General features: G+C 42.1%; 2 protein-coding genes across 2 annotated transcripts; both read right to left on the bottom strand.

Moving 5' to 3' along the window:
- On the bottom strand, positions 1,128–4,069 carry LOC8077674. Its single transcript, XM_002439655.2, has 4 exons — positions 3,873–4,069; positions 3,653–3,793; positions 2,112–2,363; positions 1,128–1,641 (listed from the first exon to the last, which is right to left on the bottom strand). The coding sequence occupies exons 1-4, from the start codon at positions 3,945–3,947 to the stop codon at positions 1,399–1,401; spliced, it is 711 nt and encodes a 236-aa protein (XP_002439700.1). The 5' UTR covers positions 3,948–4,069; the 3' UTR covers positions 1,128–1,398.
- Positions 8,544–11,724, bottom strand: LOC8077673 (scarecrow-like protein 3). The gene is made up of 3 exons (XM_021448154.1): positions 11,596–11,724; positions 10,814–10,860; positions 8,544–9,997 (listed from the first exon to the last, which is right to left on the bottom strand). Exon 3 carries the CDS (start codon positions 9,990–9,992, stop codon positions 8,544–8,546), a length of 1,449 nt encoding a protein of 482 aa, XP_021303829.1. The 5' UTR covers positions 9,993–9,997; positions 10,814–10,860; positions 11,596–11,724.

The raw sequence follows: 16,050 nt of genomic DNA, 5'->3' as shown, positions 1-16,050 counted from the left end.
CTGTTATAGAATGCGATTAGGCAAGATTCTTCTTCTGTGATCTTCTCTGGTTGTTAGGTGGTTCCTCACTATCTTCGGTGAATCTGGATGGATTAGTGGCATCCACGAAGAAAGCACTAAAGAAACAAGGTTACGAAAATATCAAAATACCACAATGGTTTAACTCAAAGATCCTCCACTTTTTGGCAGATAACATCTTCTTCTTCTTCTTTTAATGATAGGGTCTTCTCAGAACTTTAACAAAACCCACTATTTGTCTAATTTAATTATTTTGTGCTTATTGTTCCGATATTGTCATTATACATTAGAAGAGGGATCCTGATGCTTTTATGCAATTCAATTCATGGTTCTCTTTCCTTTCTCCCGAGACTCTTATTGCTCCGTGCAGAATCTACGAATCTCATTCTGCAGTAACAGTGAGATCTATTTTCTCTAAGCCAATGTAATGAACTCCTAAAAGCTGGATGGATCTCAGCTACGCAAAATTGGACGATCCATGCAACATTTTGATCAGAGCTATACAATGGCGAAGTCCATTTTGTCAATAGAGCTCATCTTCGGACGTTTTGGTTTTGGGAAAGTGGATGGTCCAGTTTTCCTAGACTGCCCCATATATATGCCATTTTTGGTCCTTTACTCCTTTACACTTGGTATAACAATTTGTTTTGATCAGATGTTCCATTTTTTTAAAAGATAAAAACAGTTATTTGCACTCCATCCCAACACCAATCCTATGTTGCTACGAGGTGCCATAATTCTGTATCCTGCATGTACCCACTGTAACATATACTCCCTCACTCCGAAATAAACCAAAACCTAAAATCTATGCAAGTCAAACAATCTTAAGTTTGACTAATTTTATAGAAAAGAGTAATAATATCTATGATATAAAATAAGCACATTATCAAAATATATTATATGGTATATCTAATGATGCTAATTTGATGTTTTAAATTTTGACAGGTTTTTTTCTAGAAATTTGGTTAAAGCTTAAAAAGTTTGACTTTAGACAACTCTAGGAATCTATTTATTCAGGGAGTAGGTTATAGATACCCACATCAGAGCATATTCTATTGCTACAGAGAATGATGTATGATTACTACAGAAGACAATAGGAAGCAATGAAAGAAAATAAAACATGGAAAACATTCAACAGATGTTATCACAGAAACGGTGAAAATGTGTAGCACTAATTACACATGACAAGCCTTTATTATTTATTTACAAAATACTACGAGGCAACCAAAGTTTAAATGGCTCCATACTTGGATCCATCCCCACGGTTGCATTTACAACAAAGAAGAGGCCCGAGGGCATCAGATGACAAAGGTTATACATATTTACAATGGGCAAAACAAGCCAAGTTCTTAAGGAGTGTACTTTTTTTTGTACTTTAGATCACTTATCTACGTTCACCAAACTGATCCGGAGACGAAATACCTCGTGAACAGCTCCACGGTTAAGAATGGCAAGAATCTCTGCTCCCTCAGCCATGGTGAGCTCACCTAGTGAGATTTTGCGGGACTCATATTCGTCAGGCAACCGGAAACCATAGAACCACCTACCAAGCTTGAGCAAGTTCACACAAACTACTCTTTCTGATACGCGGTGAGCTTGGAGTGCTTTACTGACTTCAGTTGGCTGAAAAAAAAAGATAGTTTGTCAAAACTACATTTTATGAGTAGCCAAAAGCTTGCTTACATCATTCTTGTCAAAACATCTGATATCAGTCAAAGCACAAAAGAAACCTTTAGACGATTTGACAACTCATGCTTCCAAAGCTTTAAATGTTGACAATCATATAGTATCTTAATGTTCACTTTGAGTATTTACATACTTTGATTTTTGGTAGATGATACAGAGGACATCAGGCATATGTGCATGACAAAATAGAGTGGCATGCCTATATGCAGGGACTACAAATTACACATTATGGTATAAAAAAGATTGATTCAAAACAAAATAAAATAGATGTTGGCAGAATATGGAGCTACAAGTATATAAAGCGTGACAAACAGTTGCTTTAGCAATTTAGAAATGAAGCAGTGTTGAGTTCTTTCAACATGAAGCTTGTTCAGCCATAATAGAATCATCAACAATACATAACTCACCAGCACATGCAAAGATGCGATCGAGTAGTGCAGTCCAATTAGGTTTATTATCGCACTACAATTTCTTGAAAACAAGAAAAACTGGACATCCAGAAATCCTATATCAGGTATCAAGGCCAAATCAGCAATAGCTTTCAGATAGTATTCGGATTCAAGTGACCCATCATTTATGCTGCTTCCCACAAATTCAATCACATTAGATATTGCAAAAGCCATTCTTCTGTGTTGGCTGATGTAGAGAGCTTTCCATCCCTGCGGCATAATTAGCAGAAAAAAGTTGAAAACTTGATCAGTCATTCGTTCAGTATCCTTGGATCATGTATATGTGAAAAGAAAAATACAAACGGAAAAGGTACATCAGATATTCAACTTTGGAGTCAAGTCGTCTTTTTAACTTGTATATCTCACTCTCTAAAAAGAACAAAGTAATCCTTAAAAAAATGCAAAAAATGTCCCCTAAAATAGTCTGGGTTCAACTCCTGTGTGATTTCCATGCTGGTTAAAAAACCTCCCTTGCTGACAGCCCATAAAATAGTGTGCACTGCAGGGTTCGGGGGTTTCTCGGTCAGTTGAAGACTGAGTTTCTTCTTCCAAACAATACCGTGGGGGCGGTCTTTCCCTCACCGGCCAAGTAACTTTGGTTCTGCTAGCCTGTTATAGACTAGCAGATGGAACCAGTCAGTACTCTACTTCTTCCTTTCTAAGAGACCTCACAGAAACTGAAGGAGAGGAAACAAGGAGGGCTAGAGAAGTTAAGCTTTAAAGCAGAGTAAAAAAGGTGTTCACCGAAAAGTTGAGCTTTAAAATGAACTACATCTGAATTAATGTATATTTATGGTCAAATAGAGAAATTGATTAATCATGGAATCAGTTAATTAGATAATGTTTTGAACCAAATATCAAGACAACATCGGAATGATTGTGTCTTTAATAGCACAAGTCCGAGTGTCATGGCAGTGCTGCAGGCTGCCACAGGTGAATGCATCTTATGGTGCTTCATTGGAGCAAAAGATTTAAGGAGCTGTTGGTCAGGTCGTTTGCTGGGGTATAATACCCCTAGCTTTGGTAAATTGATGATCGCCTGATTGCTGAAAAGGACCTTTTCGTTTCTAGGTTCTCTGTTTGTGTGTGGCAGTGCAAGTGGAGTTTTGGGTGTGTGTTTTGGAGGACTTAGTCCCTCATACCCTCGTTCTCTTCTTTCTACGCAACTCTCTAATGCGTTCAGAAAAAAGACTTAACATTAACTAGCTGAACCAATTTAGTGATTCCACCAAATACAAATGAATAAGGTTTCATATAATAATAAAATGAAGAAGGGGGTAAAGGACAAAAGAGATGGTGCATTTAAAACTATGATAGTAATTGGTAACTGGTACGGAGCATAATAACAGCCTAAGGCAGGATGATACATTAACACAAGAAGTCCAGGAGATATATGCCTCGAACTAGAAGGTCGAATTTCGGTCAAATTGGAACTCGGATAACCACAATATCAGAATATGGCTACCACAAGCACTTAACTTTACCCCTCTTTTGCGTACCTGCACACGGGACGCCGACGCAGACGCCTCCGCCGAGGCGGCTGGCCAGCGGCAGCGGAAGAGGCGCTCCCAGATGCAGTCGGCGTCGCAGGCTCCGCGCCAGGAGCGCGAGCAGCCGCCGAGCGCGCACACATCGGCCTCCTGCGCGCAGTTGGAGCCAGCGGAGGGAGTCAGCGAGAGAACCCTTCCAGGGAGCGAGTGAGAGAGAGAGGGCACCGACCTGGAGGCGGGAGGCGACGGCTAGGGCGATGTCCTCGGGGAGGTCGGCCCACCTCCCCGCCGGCGAGAGCTCCATTTCGCGCGATTCCCCTTTCTGTACTGTACCAGACTACCCAGCTCGAGGCCTTTAACTGCGGAGTTGCTAAAACCGCAATTTTCAAGCTTAATGAAAGTATAGGTAACTTGAACTGGTCTCTCACTTTCCTTCATCACCTGATAAATATGCGTTCCACGGCTTAGGATACTCCACGGCGACGTGATTCACGCACAGGCTGATTCTTTCCATTTCACACGGCGATTGGAGCCAAGAAGGCCCACTACGGGGATATGCACAGTATAGCTTAGTATTTATTTTTATTTTGGAAAAATATAACCTCACCTTTTTTTTTAAAGAAGTATATCAACACACATTTATCACAAAGACAAACACCTAGGATTTAAACTAATTATAGGTTTGAAATTAAAATCCAAGACATTAATTGAAAGACCATGGCTCCTATCCGACCGCTATAATAGAACACTATATAATAGGATAAATAGAAAAAAAAAATAGCCCATAGGGTGACCATAGCATCCGATGAAGAGGAGAATAGTCACCACATCATGCGGTGGGGTTGGATGGGGTTTAAGTGCAAAAAACAGAGCCACTAAATCATAGAATAAAGAATAAAAAGTGCAACAAAGATGTTGGAGCCACCGAATGGAGGAGGGTACTTTCTAGATTATTTGGTGATATAGGATTTGGTATTGGGTTAGTTGGCAACAGTTAACATCTTTTCTAGTGTACATTAGTCTTGGCTACATGTTACAAATCTCGGGTGGGTAAATAGAGACACTAGAGAAACATATAGGTATACTTCTTGATATATAGTTCTTTTTCGACTGATTCAATTTACCTCTTCCCCTCTTGGGTCATATCGAGTCCTCCTAGTTCCTTTCACATACAGCCTTATTTCCATCATCGTTCATTTTATGCGAAAGTCCAGTATAGTTGATGCATACAATTAAATTAACAATGTGACATACATAAAACAAATGAAACAAAGAATAACTAGCGGTATCTTACTTTCACAATAACTATTTCATGCAATAAATCTGAAGTTATTTTGACCTATATTTGGAATACTAGAAAAACCTTTGCTGCATAGTACCAGACACCACTGCATGCTTAGAAAATTCTCTTTGAGGATATCTTGTTTGTCACAATTTTTTAGAACCATTAGAGGAGTTTCTTTTTCATGGTTGGCAACAACAATCGTGTGGGATAAATTTTATTATGTAACAAATCTCTTCTAGTTGAGTTATCTTTGATAGTTTGAGACAACCTTCATGGCCCAGATAACTATTTGTCTTGGTTTTACTTATAAGTAATTGTGTGAGCCATCAATTTAGAGGTGCAATGAGGAATGCTTTGAAACAATTATCTATGGAATCTTGTTCATCATGTTTTACATTAGTATCATGCATAGTTTCCACATACCACTGTTAATTGATTAAATGCTTTGCCCGATATGCATAGCTCCCAATACATTCCCACCAAGCCACTACAAAGAAAGCTCCATTCCCCACCCCCGTCATTGCCTTATTGGAACCCACCGGCCATCACATTCCCCATATATATCCTCTAACCTCTCGCTCTGCCACCACCACTAATGTGAATATTATTCCTCCTTCCCACCAGTGACAGATCCAGGATTTGTCCAAGACTAGGGCCAAATTTTAGTGGTCAAAAACCGAAACACAAATTTTACCTAATTCTCTCCATCTTGTACGCTGTAATTTTAGAATGTAACTAGAATCGAAACACTACAAAATACAAAGTGCAAAGGATTGAAACTGAAATTGGAAAAAGGAAAACCAAATGCAAACCAGGGCTACAGCTGGTCGGTCCGCTGGGGATGGCGGGCGATCAGTAGGCGACTGACCGAGTCACCAAGGGTGAAACATCATAGTTGGTAGTTGCACAGGCTAGACCCACGAGCCGTAGAGGACGAAACAGAGAGGGAGAGAGGCGGAGCGCAGAGCAGAGGGAGGCAAGGAGCGATGGTGATGCCCCTAGCCTAGTAGTAGGAATGGAAACATGCGATGATGAGATGTGAGCGAGAGCGAGCAAGGTTATAGAGTCGAACGAACACATTGTGACGCTGCCCTATTGCCTAGCTTCGCTAACTCCTTGTTGGGCTAATGGGAAAAAAAACTGTAGAGTCACTCCCTACTTATTTGGGCCACGACTAGGGCCATGTCCCTAGCTGCCCTAGTGTTGGGTCCGCCCTTTCTTCCCACCAAAATGGACTTCAACAAGGTACTGCTCTAGTCCCTCCCTTATCCAAATAGAGTAACAATTTTTGTCAGAGTAGTAGGAGGTGGAGGATATGGAATTGCTAAAACGCAACTTCATCGTATTTCATGTAGAGGGGGAGGAAGAAGACTTGACCTTCCACATTGCATTATATGGGCTACCACTATAGAACATAGTGTTGGTCTAGTTTAGGAGGAAGAGGGCAAGATAAGGATGACACCTGTGTTGGTATACTCCCTCGGTCCCTCCATCCTAGAATAAAAGAGGTTATAGGATGCGTGTAGGTCAAACTTTCTCAACTTTGATCAGATTTATAGAAAAATGCGTGCAATATTTATATCTCTAAATAAATTTATTATGATAATATATTTAACTATCTAATGATACTAATTCGGTACACTAAATATTAATATTTTTTATATATATAGTTGGTTAAAGTTAAGAAAAGCTGACCTTCCCGGCTGGTGGCATGAGCATTGTATCCCCGAGTACTAGCTCAATGGAGTATGATGAAGACGATAGATGACTTGGAGGATACACAACTATCCTTGTGCTTGTAGCGGTTGATTACAACTAGTGTGCATAGAAGGAACCAATAGTGGATAACAATGTTTCATGAATGAATTGTGGACTACAATGTTTAGTGTACGTATTGTAAATTTGAATGCAATTCTAAAATAATGAATTTAAATCTATAAGGGCACTCCCAATGCAGAAACTATGGTAGTTTGTATAGCTATTAATTGTACTGCCATGTAAGCAATTTGTTGATGTGGCAGATTATTTATTGAAGAGAGAGGGAAAAAAATGAAGAAACAACGTCTTATGTGGAAACGACGTCTAGGCGAGATTTGAGACGAAAGAAACCAGTCTCTGCAGCGATGGGGAGGGTAGCGTGGTTTCTTTCCTGTGTCTTCAGATCCCATGCGCCAAATCCTGTCCTCCTTCAGACCTTCACGAGCAGCAAGGAGATGAGAAAGCTTCAGTTTCGTGTGGCCACACAGAACTTGCCCCGCACATGATCCGACAGAATGAGCCGAGATGATTGGTTTGATTTTTTTAGACTCTATTACAAAATACTGCATTGGAATGTATAGTGTCCATGGGTGGTGTCTTATGGTATAGAAACTAACGGATAATTTCTGCATTGGGAGTGCTCTAACATGTTGGTTGCAACAACTAATTGTGTGATGTTTTGTTGGGAACACTCCCAAATGTTGAGGAAAACTAGTAGTGTGTGACGCTCCAAAGTACCACTATCAGTTGGTGTCATGTTTTGAGTCCTGATATTTTTAAATACATATCACTCGTAGTTGTCAGAATGTCAGTTGACACATGGCTACCAGTTTTAAAACCAGTACCACGAGTTTAGAACCGATTGTGTTGAGAGGTTCTCTTCTCCAGTAGTAGTATGTATAGTGTGTATGTCATCGTTGTGACCTTTTTCTTCTAGTAGCGAGACTTGTGGTTTAATTGTGAAAACTTTTTATTTGTAACAGTAGTGTACATGCTCCCCTGGACAAGCACTTGTCTAGATTCGTAGTCTAGTGTCCAGATTCGTAGCCTATCTTTTTCAAGATGGAGGGAGTATGAATCTAAAAAAATGGAGGGAGTATGAAACTAACTAAATTTCTGTGTAAATACTGTCTCCGTCCACGAAATAATTAATTTCTAAAATATGCGCCAGTCAAGCTTTTTTAAATTGGACTAACTTTATAGAAAAAAGTAACAACACCTACAATATATAAAATAAGCATCTTATAAAAATATATTTTATAATAAATCTAATAATACTAATTTTATCCCATAAATCTAAGTATTTTTTATAATATCGATGACCAAATATAATAATCAGTTGAAGTTGTGCCGGCAAACTTCAATGTGGTGTGCGGCCATTTCAGCAGCCGTATCAAAAGTGAAGTGCTAGAAACAAAAGCTGTATAATAAGCATATATACTATAGTTTTGCAGAAATAAAGCATTAAAAAAAATGTAAACATGAAGCTCAACTTTGGAAACACCAACTAAAGGGGTCGCACGCAAGCCACTAGCTTTGGATGCTAATAACTAGTCCCTTCTTTAATTCAATTCATGCAATAAAATTGACAATGACAACAACACAGTAGACAGGTAGTAGAAATAAAATATTAAGCATGCATAGCACAAACACAACTATAGTTCAAACAATTAAGTCTCAGCTGATGATCAAACCAAATAAAGGAGATCGATGAAATGAAACGAAATTAACTAGAGAAAGCATGCATGAGTCCATGACAAATTAAGCTAATAATAAGGATCTGCGGTCTGTATCCAAATCCATGCATGCATGGGTTGGCGGTGGCGCGGCTGGCGCATCATCATTCATTGAATTCCTTCACTGCTGATCGTCGCGGGGCGGCGCCGGCTGCCAAAACGAAACCGAGAACATAGGGGCCGAGCACGAGTGCACGTAGAAGCACCCCATCTCCTTCACCGCGGTCACCCGATACAGCGGCCTTTGCCTGTCAGCGTCCGACGTCGACCGCCGGCGGTCTAGCCTCGTCGCCTCCCTGAACCCGTCCATGGTCACCGGCACGGGCTGGAACCCAGCCGCTGCCATCCGCGGCACCCAGCGCTGCATCTTCTCGTGCCGCTCCCGCCGCGCCGCGCCGTCACGGGCGACGATGTCCATGATCTCCTCCCGGAGGTGCAGCCGCTCCACGACGGCGCGGTCCAGCGACCCGCGCGGCACGCCGGAGACCTCCAGCTCGTTGAACAGCACCGCGTAGTAGTCGAAGGCGTTGTTGACGCGGTCCCAGAGCGCCCCCGCGCCGCGCCCCTCGCCGTTGTTGTGGTCCGCCTCCTGCTCCGTCAGCACCAGCACCTTCGGGGACAGGTCCCGGAGCAGGCGGAGGAGCACGTCCGCCCTGGTCATCGTCTCGTGCTCCCGGTCCGCGTGCCTGACGACGGCCGTGTCGGCGATCAGGCGGTGGAGCTGCAGCGTCGACGACAGCACCAGCGCCGGCCCGCGCTGCACGCCGAGGGACGCGAGCACGGTCGCCGAGAAGTTGTCGATGTGGGCTTGCACCGTGTGGACCGCCAAGGAGAGGTGCAGGCGCGCGGCCTCCGCGGTGAGCAGCTCGGTGGCGCAGCTCAGGAAGAAGGCGTGCTCGCTGACGATGGTCAGGCGCAGCGACGACGGCGCGCCGCCGGGGCGCCCCGCGAGGAGGCGGAGCAGCTCGATCCACTGCCTTGGGTTGGCGCCGCCGAGGTCCACGACGTGCACCACCTGCTCGCCCTCCACCGCCCTGACGATGCCGTGGTTGGCGGCCAAGCTGGCGCCGCGGAGGAGCGGGTTCAGCGAGTGGAACCACTGGCGCGCCACGCCGGCGTACGCCGGCGACGGAGGCGTGCGGAGCTGCCCCTGGACCGACCAGGACAGGCCCTGCAGCAACGCTAGCGCGCGCCGTGCGAGCGCCTCGGCGAAGGCGGACGTCAGGCGCTGGATGGGGTCGCCGTCGAGGGATGAGGCGGACGACAGGGCGACCAGAGCACTGTTCGCCGCCTCGGTGTTCGCTGCCTCCATCCCCGTCACGCACTGCTGCATGACGCATTTGATGAGGACGATGAGGCTCTTGTCAAGTTGCTGGGACTGGGATCCACGATGGATCAACGGCGGCGCTGCCATCGCCGCAGCTGGAGGAATGGCCTGAGCCGACGACCTCGCTGGCTGTCCTCCTGAGGAGCCAATCGCCTCCACCGGCATTGTTGGCGCAGAGATATCATCATCATCATTCAGCACAGCCTTGCCCTTGCCCTTGTTATCCAGATTTCCCGGAGCCATGGTGACTGCAAAATGGGGTGAAACAAACAAATCATGAGAAATTAAAGTAAACAAAAGGAAATGTACACTACAACATGACTTTAATGAGAGAATTGCAGGTGATCTTGTTAATTTGTCATCCCCTGACAAAGATTTCAGATTTATCATGATCCAAGTTCACAACAGCAAATAGGGGAAATCCCCAAAAGCCCTAGATATACAGTGGAGAAAAGCCATTATCTATAATTCTATATACTACTCCAAACATAGTCAAATTTAAGTCTTGAAGAAGTTTTATTAATGAACCAAGCCACAACAAAAGAAGTGATGTTTTGCCTAATTTTGTGAATAAGACAAGTGGTCAAACTTAGTGTTAAAAAAGTCAAACATCTTATAATTTGGGATGGATTGAGGTATTATATAAGCTAGTACCTAAAGATAGGATTGGACCTGCTAAACACATATAATTTCTGTATTTTTCTTAAGCGTGAGCTAGAGACCGGACCTTATTATTACAGACAACTGTATAACTATATACTGGATTTCATGTCGTGTGTTTAAAACCAAGCAAAACGGAATTCTACACAGTATTCCAAGAAATATTTCAGGTGGTACATAGCAGTATAGCTAGAGAAAAGAACGAACAAGCGACACAACATTCTTTACCATCCTATGAAGGAACATCATAAACTCAGAAAGATCGCATTTCAAGTACACAAATAGATAATAAAACATATGAGAAACTAAACGACCAGCAGGCTGCTTAAGATCTATACCGTATCATGAAATGGAATGAGCATGTATGTAAGTATAGACAATAGATCTAGGTCGTCTCGGTATACCTTTGGATCCTCAAGCAGTGCCTGCCCTGCACACTCCGATCCCTGATCTTCTACAAAAGAATTCAGATTTATCATGATCCAAGTTCTCAACAGCAAATAGGGAAAACTAGAGGAAGTCTTGGTCTCCCCAAAAGCCCTAGATATACAGTGGAGAAAAGCCTTATATTATATATATACTACTCTAAATATAGTCAAAATTAAGTCATTCTTGAAGAAGTTTTATTAATAAACTAAGCCACAACAAAAGAAGTGATATTTTGCACAAATTTATGAATAAGACAAGTGGTCAAACTTATTGTTAAAAAGTAAAACATCTTATAATTTGAGATGGATTGAATACTATATAAGCTCATACCTAAAGAAAGGATTGGACTTGCTAAACACATATAATTTCTGTATTTTTCTTAAGCGTGAGCTAGAGACTGGATCTTATTATTACAAACAACTGTATACCTATATACTGGATTTCATGTCGTGTGTCTACAACCAAGCAAAACGGAATTCTACACAGTATCCCAAGAAATATTTCAGATGGTACATAGCAGTATAGCTAGCTAGAGAAAAGAACGAACAAGCGACGCAACCTGCTTTACCATCCTATGAAGGAACAACATAAACTCAGAAAGATCGCATTTCAAGTACACAATAGATAATAAAACATATATATGAGAAACTAAACGACCAGCAGGCTCTGCTTAAGATCTATACCGGCCGTATCATGAAATGGAATGGAAGAGCATGTATGTAAGTATAGACAATAGATCTAGGTCGTCTCGGCATACCTTTGGATCATCAAGCAGTGCCTGCTCTGCACACTCCGATCCCTGATCTTCTGCAAAAGATATATACCAAACTAAAAATCCAAGACGTATATTGCTTCTTTTTAATTTTTCCTCTCTCCTGTGTGCGGGAGATGCTGAACAGAATAATCAGAGATGAACAATATGGAAACCGATGGATAGATCTATGTGCTATATATATGCTACGATGGCTGCCATACACAAACTAACCGTGAGAAATTAATCAAAGTAATCAAAAGGAAGATCTTGTGCAGCCTATGACTCACAAACCGAGATATAATCTCTCTTCTCTATCTATCTAAACGAAGAAGCTAAGGCTAGATATATATCTCTATATATCTTCTAATTCATGCAATGATTCAATCTGAATAGAATATTCAGAGATGAAAAGACGAGTTCCTCCTAAGAAAGTCAGAAATGAAAAGATGTTGCTTACCTCACACGAGATGCATGGGGCTCTCTGAGGGCGTTTGCTGTCTGAGCTCTCAGGATTGGAGTGCGTGATGGGGGGCGCGGGGGGTGGTGTTTATATACATGGCCCATGGGCTCTAGTTCTGCGCTGGAGAGGATAGATATAAAGTCACACCAAAATTTCTAGTGCTAAAACTGGCAGCACGTAATTGCTATAGATATATTTGCTCTGGCAGCTTGGTATCAGATTTGCCTGTATTAATTTCTGCCGATGGCCTACTGACCGTTGATAGGAGGAATTTTATTTTACGCCCATTCATACTACTATTTCTTGCGCTCTGGACCCAAAGATTATCAAGGCCAGTTTGGCAGAGCTCCAGAGCAACTTCCAGCTTTCAGGCTGAATCCACGAGAAGTTTTGTTAAGCAGCTTTTTTTTTTACTGAGAAGTGATTCTTTACTGAATCACTATAAAAAAGTTTTTTTTAATGAGTTAGGAGGTTGAGATGTGGAAAAGTAGCTTCTCCTGATTCACTTCACGCACAAAATACATATAGTTTATCCTAGAGAATTATAGAGAATCAAATAAATTATAACTTTTCAAATAGATTCGGATGAAATAAACTTATACCAAAATTGCAGAACCCAACAAGTTTTTGAACTTTATGGCTGAATCTTTTTATCTGTGATCCATTTTTTTAATTTTTTTAAATCCCAGTTTCTCTGGAATAATATGAAAGAACAAAAAAATCCTAATACAATCACTAAATTTCATAGATGTCTGAGATCATCACTTTAGGATTGAAGTTTCCAATCCAGCACAGAATGTCATCCTTCATGTAACACCCTAAAGTTTGCAAGTATTTAAAAATAGGAGAATTTAATTTAATTTGTATTTTTGTGCTCATGAAACATAGGAAAATAATATTTTCATTTAAATAAAATTAATCATAGGACTTAGCAACTTGTTGTGCATTCATGCTTTTTGCATTAATTTTTGTTGACATAAGTGGTTTGACTAAAGTTCAAAAATAATTCAAAGTGATTTTCAAATTGTTTTTGAATTGGCTTTGAAATAAAGAAAAGAAAAGAAAAAAAAGAGAGAAAGAAAAGAAAACCCTCACCTCTCCCTGGAAATTCGGAATTTCGGCCTGAAGTCCTGCTCCTTTTCCCGCGGCCCAGCTTGCTTCGGCCCAACAGCCCAGCCGAGCGCCTTTCCCTCCCCTTCTCTCTCTGTTCGCTGACATCCCGGGCCCGCGTGTCAGCGCCCCAACCTTTCTTCCCCGCGTGGCCAAGCAGGACTCTCACCAGGACCGAGTCCAATCCCGATTACCACGGGATTTGCTGCCTTGATCGACCATCAAGCTCTTTTATAAGCCTCGGTGAATCACCCGCGCCCCTTTGGTTAGTACGTACGCCGAAAAAAGCCCTAGTTGCGCTCTCCATCTTGGTTTTGGATCTCGCCGAAAACCTCCACCGTGGCAAGCCCTCTCTACTCCTCTTCGCCTTGAGTAACCTATTCTGATGAGTTCGGGAGGTGCTTCTCCACCTCCCCGTGGTCTCGGATTGCCGTTTGGTGCCCAGGAACACTAAAACAGCGAGCGCCGTCAAGCTCCGCGGTGGCGGCAATGGCGCCACTGCGCCGGAGACTAGAAAGTCGGCCGGCCCGCCGCCTGGCTTCCTGTGGATTAGATCGTGACCGTTGGATCGAAGATAAACGCCCCAGAAAGGAGGATACCCCTTCGTTGAAATTCTTCATAAAGAGTCCCTGAAACTTTTCGGTATTTGCTCCGTGGTCCCTGGCGGTTTACGCAGTACGCTTTCAGTTTTCAAAAGCGTATTCCTGTTAGTTTGATTTAAAATACGTTTTCGGTTAATTACAAAATTGCCGCTGGAAGTAATTTGCTCATAAAACACTCATTTTAACTCCGATTTGACCCGTTCAAATTGTGTTAGATTCATAATCACAAGATCTACATGTTAGTAAAATTTTTTACTCAGTTTGAAACTTTTTAATTTCATGACTTTAATTAATTAATTTCTTTTCTACATAAAATCTTAGAAAATCCATATCTTCTTCGTTTTAACTCCGATTTTCGTGATCTTTACGTCTGTGAGATTGTAGGGATGCGTAGAATCCTTTTATAAACTTTTCATACTGTTTTTATATGATTGGTGTACTGTTCTAATTGTAGCCTTGTTTGCTTCGTGTATGTTGTCTCCGATTGTTTGTGTTGGTGATCGATGATCAAGTTTAGACGGAGAGCAGTTTTTAGTGATCAAGATCAGAGCTTGGACAACTAGTAAGACCAGCAGGATCAACAAGAGTATTTGGATTAAGGCAAGTATAATATTTGGATTTTATTTCTGTGACCCGTGATCCTGTGACTAGATTAATGTTAAGTAATAAACAATAAAAATGACTTTTTAGCAACTTGATGATTTGTCTGTACGTGATCACCCGAGATAACAGTGCAACGATGAGGGCTATAATAGCTCTAGCTTTAGCTCAGTATGATGATCTTTTTCTAACTTGTTAACGGTTACCTTAAATGGCGTAAGAATGACTAGACACGTTGTGTATAGTGTGGCCTCTATCCGTGTGTGTAGGTTGCGGGTTTGTGCCATCGAAGGGGGGCTCTATATCTGCCTGCCGAGTGAATCTAATGGCCCTAACTTGTTAGACGAAACCTTTGAAAGGCTTCATAGTGATCCCTGCCGACCTCCCTAGGAAGGGGGTTAAGAGACTCGCGACCTCGGGCGAAAGGGTAAATCATGACTCATGGGTAAAGATGTACAACCTCTGCAGAGTGTTTAAAACTAGTATACGAGCCGAGCTCACGGTCAGGAGTGGCCTTGGGGACATCTACATTAAGGGTGATGATTCTTGTGTGTTCATATGTTCATTATTTATTGCTTAATGCTTTACATTATTTATGTCACATTGATCATGAGATTGTGGGATCTATACAATCTAGTTGCTATACTTGTGGAGTTCGACATGGACTCACTCTTGCTATTTCCCCCACACTTCAGGAGAAGTTTTGGGCTTGTGATCAACCAGTCAGTTGGATCCTGTAGAGTGGAGTTAATACCTGAAGTTGGAGTTATCTTTCGTTGTTTGCTGCTTAAGGTTATCTCTAATTTAATATGTACCTTATATAATTTATGTATTGTCTTCTGATATTACCCCTTATTTGTAGTTATATGTGAGATTTGATCCCTAAAACTCACATATGGTGCATATCTGGTTTTGTCCTTAAAATCGGGTATTGCACTTCATTTGCTTGTTACCTTGTCTATCACCTTCCTTGAGCAGCAATCCACTTATGCATGAATGATAGCGCAGTGTATACAATGTCAGATGGAGACTTTGAAAATTTGTGTTGAATGGCCATCTTGTTCCTTTTGGTCTAATTTTTTTAGAGCACGCTTAAGCACATATTTCATTAAGCAGAAGAGAGTTCAAAATACAAATTACTTGGTAACAAACACGTTACCAAACCTATTTCTACTGGATCCAGGGATAAAGCACTACATGTTGCCACAAATTGCCACCGACTACAAAACACAACAGATATTCGCGCCAGCAACCTTGCCAGATGTGCGTTCCCAGCCTCACACCATCTGTCAGCTTCATCTTTGATGGTTAAAGCTAGCCTCTGCGTGTTTGTAGCCCGAGCCTGGAAAGTCCTGGCATTCCTCTCCTTCCAAAGGGACCATCCAATAAGCAAGGCATAAGAGTCGAAACCACGATGGAAGAATTTGGGCACCGATTTCCTTGAGTTAATCCACCACTCCAGAGCTGACTGCTCCCCGAGCTAGACGTCTAGGCGAATGTGCACTCTCTCCAAGCAAATATGCCACACCTCATGGCTATAGCAATAGCCCATCGGTATGTGGTCCAAAGTCTCACGCTCTTGGTCGCAAAAGATGCAGAGGTCGAAGTCTTGTAGACCATGGTGAAAGTAACGGTTGTGAATAGCGAGCTAGAAGAAGAACTGCACGCGAGGCGGAGCGACCATCT

This window comes from Sorghum bicolor, chromosome 9 (genome assembly GCF_000003195.3).
Source record: "Sorghum bicolor cultivar BTx623 chromosome 9, Sorghum_bicolor_NCBIv3, whole genome shotgun sequence".
In the NCBI taxonomy this organism is placed as follows: domain Eukaryota; kingdom Viridiplantae; phylum Streptophyta; class Magnoliopsida; order Poales; family Poaceae; genus Sorghum; species Sorghum bicolor.
Note: the sequence above shows the minus strand (reverse complement) of the source record. Positions and strands in the feature narration are given on the sequence as shown.

Bases quoted from the DNA above. Each gene is read 5' to 3' on its own strand.
- LOC8077673 (XM_021448154.1), bottom strand. From the start codon at position 9,992: ATGGCTCCGGGAAATCTGGATAACAAGGGCAAGGGCAAGGCTGTGCTG.
- LOC8077674 (XM_002439655.2), bottom strand. From the start codon at position 3,947: ATGGAGCTCTCGCCGGCGGGGAGGTGGGCCGACCTCCCCGAGGACATC. The intron at 3,794-3,872 runs GTCGGTGCCCTC...AACTGCGCGCAG, and splicing joins CCGTCGCCTCCCGCCTCCAG to GAGGCCGATGTGTGCGCGCT. The intron at 1,642-2,111 runs GTGAGTTATGTA...TTTTTTTTTCAG, and splicing joins TCGCATCTTTGCATGTGCTG to CCAACTGAAGTCAGTAAAGC.